At 52.8% G+C, this 8,949-nt stretch overlaps 1 protein-coding gene across 1 annotated transcript in view; it reads right to left on the reverse strand.

Annotated features, from left to right (window-relative positions):
- The window catches only part of BOP1 (block of proliferation 1), a 66,551-nt gene extending 57,913 nt beyond the window's left edge, over positions 1-8,638 (reverse strand). The window contains exons 1-2 of the mRNA XM_010566804.1: positions 8,596-8,638; positions 8,218-8,370 (exon numbers count right to left, since the gene is read on the reverse strand). Coding sequence (XP_010565106.1) covers positions 8,218-8,370; positions 8,596-8,604 — 162 coding nt within the window. The 5' untranslated portion in view covers positions 8,605-8,638. The remainder of the gene's footprint in view (positions 1-8,217; positions 8,371-8,595) is intronic.
- Between the last annotated feature and the right edge of the window lie 311 nt (positions 8,639-8,949).

Raw genomic sequence — 8,949 nt, forward strand, 5'->3', positions numbered from 1 at the left:
CCCAGGAGGAACTCACGTGGATCCTCCCTGTAGGACAAATTGGGTGACATAGGGCCAACAATGATAGCAGGTCCCCATCGCAGTCGGAGACAAAGCGATCTTTCCACAGCCCGGTGCCTTTGGCAGAGTGGACATTGTCTCGTTTCCACCAGGTCAAGTCTTCTTCTGCTAACCTCTCCAAAACCAGGAGACAGAACCTCGGTGGCCACGTCACACACAGTGCTTTGAAGAAGTTGGCTGTTATTAACCTTCTCTTGTCACCTGGCTCTACACGTCACTGTCTTCTAGTACCGATGTGCTGTTCAGCCAGCCTGTTGTATCTCTGTAACATGTATTGCTGCGAGAGCTGAAGGCCTGAGGATGAGGAGAGGTAACTCACGCTAAGACTGTCAGTGCAAGTAACAAGCCTGAAATTCTCACCCTGTGGGCAAACATCAATTTTGTTCCATTCCATGGGGCTGACAGAACTGCTAACAGCACAAAAAAACGAAGCCTGCCATGGGAAGAGTCTCGCTCGCATACCAGGCTCGAGAACTAACACATCTCAAGACAGACACAGCTTGCCGGAGCACCAGGCAAACTCAGCAGGTTTGCTGTTTATTGCTTCGGCTTTCCTTTGCAGAGCTTTTGTCCAGAGGATGTAATGCGGTGTGTGTGAAAGCTGGCTTGTCACCCCCAGGAGCACGGAGCCCTGCGCCGACCTAGGCTCACAGCTGAGCACAGCCCTCTGGTAACACCGACACCGCGCTGGGGCAGGGACCGGTGCAGCAGGCTGGGGACACCGAGATCTGCCGCCCTCCTGGTGCAGTGACTTAGCGAGGCACCACAGGCACCAAGCGCCAAGAAGTGGCGCTTCCACTGATGCCACGAGCTGCTGCTAGCATGAACAGGGGCTTCCTTCCTTCCGTGACTGCTAGAAACAAGCCCCAGCGACAACAGGCAAGAAGACTCTGCAGAAATTGGGCCACCACAAAAGAATGTCAGCTGCTTTTCTCTTTCAGACTGGTGTGGCAAATATGAGTACAAATTAATCCAGAGGAGAGGAGAAAAAGGGATACAGGGCTAACAAGAACAACTGAACCGAGGGGCTCCTCCGTCCAGTCCCCACATGCGCTTTTGCTGATGAGAACGCATCAGCCCCAAACGGTTGGGGTCCTGCTGCTGTGGCTGTGCGGTGCTGAGCTGAAGGCAGCGTGGAGCCACCGAGAAGAAGGAAAATGAGCATAGGTTCACTGACAGGCGCTGATGGAGAAGCAGAGAGGAGCTGGATGTGGTACTGCAGCCCACAGCCCTGCGAGGGTGCTCCGAACCATGCATCTGAAGGAACAAGAGCAAGGCAAAGTCTCCAGGTGCAATCCCTGCAGGAAAGGAAGAGTTAAGCAGCTCTCACTGCCTCGCTGCACAGGCAGTGCCCAGATTTGGCACAGGATGGATTTGCTTCAGGCGCTCGGTGCCACAGCAGGGACTCTCTGACAGAGCAGCACTGAAGGGGCTTCCTGGATTATAAAAGCAGAAAATAAACATTTCAGCCTGGCCTTCAACTGCAGGCCACCGGGCTTTTCCCCAGGGGCTCCAAGAGCAGAGTCGGACGGCTCAGCTCAGCACTGGGGCTGCCAAGGAAGAAAGCACAGCTTGTCAGAACGCTGGAAGTCATTAAGAGGAAATCTAATCCGACAAGGACAGCCTAATATTTACAGAGCCCTGTGAGCTAGAGAGGCACTAAGAACGGGGCTTTGCAATCTGCTGACAGGCAGGTGGTGGAAGCAGTGGCCTTTCTCGCTCCTGGATCCCGAAGGGAGCTGGGACAGCACAACTCAGTTCAGCACCTTGTTGCTCAGACCGGATTAACACTTCTCCACGGGCTGAGGCGCCAGGGCTGGCTCACAGTTCAGTACCTCTCTCTCGCCTGTCCTCAAGAGAGGCTGTCTTTACTCCTCTGCAGATTTTTTTAAGCCCCAAGGACGAGACTTCTTACATTCCAACTTCCTAAAAGCATCTTCTTGGAGGGAGCTGCAGATAACCACCAGGATCGTGAGCAGGAGCACAGCTCTGGAGAGGCACCTCATCATCCCACCACCATCTACGCTTGAATTCTGCCCAGACACTAACACGTCCTAAGCCGTTTTGTGTTTCATTGTCTCAGGAGCCGTCAGTCTTCCCATCGCTTCCCTAGGCTGGTCAAACACAACAGTCACAAACCGGGATACCTCACAAGATAAAAATACAAGCCTCTGGCAAAAGTATTTCAAACACTGAAACGTTCAGGGAGCAGTAACACTTCCCCTAAATCTAAAGGGTTTCTCCTTTGCCAAAGCCACTGCTTCCACAGATGGACAAAGAGCAGACCAGCCAAAGAGCATCAGCTTGGCTTCGGCACCCTCCAAATCACTGGCTTTCACCAAGAGAATATCACAGCTTTTATGGAAGCAGTGAGAGACCACGATTAACGGAGTCAGTCGGCAGAACAGTGCCACAACCCCTCGCCATGAGGTGCGACATTAGCAGCGTCCTCCCAGAGCTCCCAGCTTTTCCTGCAGCCCCAGACAGGCCTCTCCGGGAGGACCATGATGCTGAGACTACAGAAAAGCTCTGGCAACCTGAGCAAGCAAGGCTCCTTGCTGTCTGGTCGCTCAGCAGGAAACCTCAGAGTAATCACAGAACATCTGCAAGCTTCCCTTCCCTTCTCCATCCACACGACATCCTTCTCCACAAGCTCCCTGATGCTCTCCGCATTTCTCTGGCAGAGCAGGAGACCCTCCTGTCGATTCCCAAGTGCTGTATGCCTTCAGCTGATGCATGTAGCTCTCCTGCGCGTAGTCCAGAAGCTTCTGGAAGAAGCAGCTTGGGAATCCTCTCCAACCTCGATTAACTTGCTGGACAGCCAGAAGATACTGAAAGCAAGAGACCCAGGACATGCACAAAGCCCTCCGAAAGCGCTCCAGAGCCTGGCTCGAGTGACATTCATGGTGACAGGCCATTCCCAGAGAACAAGGATGTCTTTAACATCAAGGCTGAAAATCCAACGGGAAGGAGCAGGAGGCTTCTCCAGCACCAGCTCAGGTGTCCACACCAGCGGCAAGGCACAAGTGATGTTGGAGCAAACTGGCATCAGCTGGGAGGTCTAAAGGCAGGTTCAAAGCAAATTTCCACGAGACAGAATGAGGTCTTCAGTTTTGAAAAACAGGGACAGCAAGACAGCCATCCAGGCTAGAATGAGCATGTTCGCCAAAACACGCAAGAGGACTGTAAAAATCAGGCCTGGCTCTCTCAGAGGGGGCAAGCTGATCTTGCTGAAAGGTGGTCTTTACCCTCCCACCCTCCTCTTGCCGCTCCCTGTGTGCCGGCTTGGCTCCTGACACACTCCCCAGGGAGCCAATTCAACCCGCTCACCTCGCGGAAGGGAAACTACCTCAGCAGGGAAGAGAGACAGCTCTCGGTCATGCCGACGAGGTGAGCTGGCTCAAGAAAGCATCTTCTGAGACGGAGCAGAACCAGAAGGGAGAGGACAAGGCTGGAGATGGGAAACATCCCCACTCTGGCAGCCCTCAGAGAAGCTGCTGACTGTGAAGTTTGTTAGCCTGCTGTGAAAACACAGCTTCAGAGAAGCTGCCAGGGAAGGTCCGCATTCTGTATTTGCACCTTATTACCTAACTGCAAGGAGCAGGAAGAACTGGGGGCTGTCACCGCCACACACAGTAATGACAGCTCTGCATTATGGCTGATGGCTGCTTTTGGCACTTACACATCATGTCCCCAACAGTGCTACACTGTATTGGAAATGAATGCTGTATAATTTGCAACATATTTTAAGCTTAGGGCTAAAAATCAATTAAATTTCCGAGAATGAGCTAAACAAAGGCAGAAGCGACTGGCCTCCAGAGATCCCTGCTGTTCAGATACCTGTTCACAGGCAGGCTACAAATCATCATTCAGCACCACTCCCAGAAGTGCCAAAGTCATCACACCAACCTACTAAACAAAAAAAAGACATCTAAGAACAGACTCTAAACTTTTGGGCAAGCATTAAAATCCCCCTGAAAGGAGCAGGGACGAGCCCCCTTCTGAAAAGGCTGCCGAGAGAGGTGCGAGTCAAACCATTTCCTCTCTCACCAGGGTTAAACCCCCGCAAGGTCTCCTCGGAGCATTTTAGGGACACAGCCCTGGGTAGCAGCATCCTCTGTTCCCTTACAGGGAACGTAGCTTGGAGGAGATCCTAATGAGCAGCCAAGGCCATGGATTAACGGCAAGGACACTCACAGTCTGTGTTTCTTTTCGGAGTCCTTTTCTTCTCTTTTTCACGTTCCTGCAACTAAGAACCTGACAACTCTGCTTTGCCAGAATAAAAACTTGTTTGGTGGCACCTGAAGACTGTTTCGGGTTTGTACATCACTTTGGCTAAACCACTCCTACACAGCACAGCGAACTGAACAAAATTGATAATTAAAAAAAAAAAAACAACAAGTGGGCACTTGGGGCAGCGGGGGAGGCAGTGTGTGCACGGGCAGGGTCGAGGCCACAGACCAAAGCGTGAGCACAAGCTAATATCACAAATACCAGCTCAAGCAAGAGCTGAGGTCTTGTGGGCAGACCCTCCCACTGCTCCCATGGCAGAGAAAACTGCAGCATGGCAACTTACAACTCCCAGTGGGTGTCAGTTTCTTACCCATCACACTAACAGCAGCTCTGACAACTGACAAGCCCTTAGATGCAGGCACAGATACCCACACTCTTATCTTATAAGAAAAAATAATCCCCCCCAACAGGTTTTGCCATCACAACCAATCCAAGTAAAATTTTAGCTTGCCTTTTAATAATGTTTTCATAACTAACTCCTAGTAAACGAAGCAGATTTGCCTACCAGAGAGCTGATGAACAGAAATCAAAGTTTTAAGAGTCTGCAATTAAGAGACCAGAATTTGAGAAATCTCATTCAAAATTAAACACATCTATCCAAGGCAAATAGACAGCTCTCCAATGCTAGCAAGTGAAGTATTTTCTAGGCAGAAGCTAGGTCTCTTCATTCTCGCCCCAAAGCCGTAAGTCCATTTTTAAATACCACAGTATTATACGAAGAGCATTAGTGTACCCTGTGCCTGCCACCTCCGCTGGTGAACCAGCAGCTCTCCCCGGCAGAGGAGGACCACCAAGCGCCCTGGTGACAGACCCAGCTCAGACAGAGTTGTCCTACAAGCATTCGTTCCCCAGACCCTGCATGTAGCTCCATTTTCTTCTCCAAAGTGAATTTTCTTCTCTCCGTGAAGCAGCGACCACCATTCCCAAGCTAAGAGCAAAAGTGAGACGCTGCATAGAGCAATGGCCGAGGAAACACTCAAGATGCTTCTGGGAAATTCTAACATTGTAGTTTGCCTCTGCTCTCCCCAAGTTCCCGAGCAGTTTCGAAGCAATGTAAAATTCTAAATTGCACACAGCTCATGAAATCATCGAGTCACTCTGAGAAGCTGTCTGAACTGCAGAAGCTTCTAACACTTCTAACATAGGAGTTTTCAACCCATTTACTTATGGCATTACGCAAAGGGCCCTGTAAAGAAGGAAAAGAAGAAAACCTAGCTGCAGGAGGCTGTAGTTCACCACGCAGGGTTCACAGCTCCATCAGAAAGCATTTAGGGGTGCTGCAAATCAAAAAGGACAGAGGCACAGATAGTAGAATTAATTCCTTGCAGGACCCCAGAGAAGAAAAGGGTCTGAACAGACGAAACTTCCGTTAAACTCTGCACTGGGAAAGTGATGCCCTTGCAAGAAGCGTTTCTTTTTTTCCAAACAGAAACAACAGGTGAACACCCAACTCCCACGGTTTATATATCGAACATGACATTCTACAGTATGGAATATCCCTTTGGCTAGTTCGGGTCAGCTGTCTTGGCCATGCTCCCTCACAGCTTCTTGTTTGCGCACCTGCTTGCTGGCAGAGGATGGGAAACTGAAAAATCCTTGACTTCAGATAAGCACTACTGAGCAACAACTGAAAACACCAGTGTGTTATCAACATTATTCTCACACGAAATCCAAAACGCAGCACTGTACCAACTACCAAGAAGAAAATTAACTCTGTACCAGCTGAAAGCAGGACAATATCCGCCTCTTATTCTACACCATTTACATCATGCCCAGATCCCACACTGCCCAATACATTTCTAATTAACCACCACACCACTTTTCCTGCCTTTTAGTGTATAATACACAGAGATAGCATTCCCGCAGCCTATGGGCCATCTCTATCAAACGTCTTTCAAGTTCATTCAGTCCATGACTTTGGGCTTCAGCTGTCCCAAGTCTGTTCGGGCAGGAGGGATGGCGCACAATCCGCTCAGTCAGCAGAACAGGATCGGGCTGTGGTGCCCCACTGGTCCAAGTCTGATGTGTTTCATGTCTTTTCCCTCCGTGAAACTTTTTCAGGACCCTTCCCACACAAGAGGAAACCCAGTCAAGTCTCTGCTCAGTCCCTAACATTCCCTGCTCAGCATAGCTGCAGTCTGCGTTCAGGAACTCTCTCCACACGCAGCCCAGCAGCATGCAGGGCTCCTGTGTGGCAGGAACGGCACTAGCTCCTGCCCTTCTGCTAAGACACCATTGCCTTTGCACGGCAAAGGCCGCAAAGGCCCCAAAGGCAGAAGGCCAAGCAAGAAAGGCAATTGGGAATCTGACTTCGCCGAGATGTCGCTACAAAACCAACAGGCTATCCCTGCCCAAAGCAGCAGTGAGGCCAAAAAAGGGACATATTGCACAGTAACGGAAACAGCGTTCAGGATTAAACCCCACCGACCTCCTTAGCTTCTGCTGTTGCCGCTGTAGCTCTCATTTAGGCTGTGCTATCTGCACAAAGCACACAATGTTCCAGTGCAGAGCAGAGCATTGTGTCCAGCTTGACCTGGGTTGCAACAAGACAGTGATGGCTCCCAACACCTGCCGATACTTTCTTACGGACCTATAGCATCGCACGTACTTGGATATTGAATAAAAGGCTGAAGAATCGGGAGGGGTGGGTGCAGAACCAGCCCCAGCTCTCAGACAGACAGATGCACAATGCACTGGCAGTCAGTCCCAGCTTTAGCAATTACCCTACTGCTTACCCAGCCGCATGACAAAACAGACCCGAGAGCCAACGCCAAGGAAAACAACCCCCACCACAAGCCAAAATGCCTGCCCAGTTTAGGGGACCGATTGTTCTGAAAAGCAAAACAGAACAACAACAAAAGCCCCGCTTCCGCAGAGCGATTTCTGGGCTGGATCAGCCGCCAGGCCTGGCCTATGCCGTAGATTTATAAGCAGCAGTTGAAGCACAACAACGAAGGCGGTGTCAGGGTGGGAACGAGTGGCCGTTGATGGGGACAACCCAAGCAGGATGGCTGCTGAACAGCAACACTGCAGCCCCAGGCACTGCTATGAAACTCCTAAGCAGGTTACTAGAGGAACTTTTTACTAAATTTCTACTCCAGACCTAGGTAAAGCTTCTACCCATTGTCCAAACAGATAAATAAACAGACAGATCCAGACAGCTAGGGTAATCACAAGGCACTTCTTGTTAACGAGCTCGGGGTGTGACCCAGGGCGAAGGAGGCTGGCCTGCCCGAAGTACCGGGGATCTGCACGTTAATATCTCGAGACAAATTTGAGCATGAGCCCACCTGGTCGGACATCCCTGACTCCCAGGAGCTCAAGCTTGGGTGAATCTTCCTCAGCATCTCCGGGGGCTTCTCTACCCAACGCGCAGCTCTGGTTCCCGATGCCAACCCAGCCACACTGCCCGGCCAAAGCCCCCGCTTGTGCAACTGAAGAGAAACAGCGTCAAAAAAAACCCAAACCAAAACCCAACCCCAAACCAATAATCTAGCAGCTTCACAGGTCTGAACAAGATTCCTCTTTGCAGATGCTTCACCAGGGTTTGCGCGCACGGGTTTGGTTTTACTTTTTCTCCATAGTTTATGCATGGGGTGGGGGGGGACACCAACATGGGGCCTTCCTCACAACCGTTCCTCCTCCTCCTCCTCCAGGCAGGAGAGGGGAAGAAAACCGCGTTGGGCCTGTGTTACGTATCTAGACTGTATAGATCCTACAGATCCACAGGCCGTTATTTCTGAGGGCCGGGACCCCCCGGAGCCGCCGGTCCCAGCAGGACATCCCCCAGGCTGCGAACACCCGGAGAGGTACCGGGCCTCTCCCGCTGTAAACGCCGTTTCCCGGTGCTCAAGAGACCCTTACGTGTGTCCGGGGGGGGGCCGAACTGCCGCCGGGGCCTTCCTCCTCCTCCTCCTCCTCCTCCGCCGAGCTGCTGTCGGTGCCCGAGTCCTCCAGCCCCGAGTAGACGCTCTCCTCGCTCTCCGTCAGCTCCTCGCTCTCCCCGGCAGGACAGGGCTGGAAAGGAACGGGGCGGCGGAGAGAACGGGGAGGGTGTCAGGCCGGTGGCGGCCCCGGTTGTGTCCCGTCCCGCGTGTGTGTGTCGTGTCCCCCCCCGCCTCCCCAGGACCGGGACCGGTCCCCGCGTCCCCTTCAACGGGGGGAAAAAAAAAAATAAAAAAATTTAAAAAAACCCCAAAAGCAGCGTAACCATGGCAACCACCCCCCCGCGCGCGCCCCGACCTCCTCCATGGCTCCGTCCCGCGTGCGCCGCCGCCACGCACCGCGCCTGCGCGCCCGGGTCAAAGGTCGCGGCGCCGCTTCGCTTTTCCCCGGCGGGAGGAGAGGCGCATGCGCAGAAACGGGCACCGAGAGGAGGGGGAGGGAGGCGGGAGGGGAGGAGTGCGCATGCGCCCAGCGACAGGCCGGCTGCGTCAGGGGTGGTGCGCATGCGCGTAGGCGAGGCTGACGGGCGGAACGGGCGCACCGGCGGCACGGCGCATGCGCACAGAAGTGCGTCTCCCTCCCCCTCCCCTCCGAGGGGCGGGGCGGCGGGGGGGGGTGTTGCGCGCTCTCCCGGAGGAGGTGCATGCGCAT

The sequence above is a fragment of the Haliaeetus leucocephalus genome, unplaced genomic scaffold, assembly GCF_000737465.1.
Source record: "Haliaeetus leucocephalus isolate CR32 unplaced genomic scaffold, Haliaeetus_leucocephalus-4.0 Scaffold218, whole genome shotgun sequence".
NCBI lineage: Eukaryota > Metazoa > Chordata > Aves > Accipitriformes > Accipitridae > Haliaeetus > Haliaeetus leucocephalus.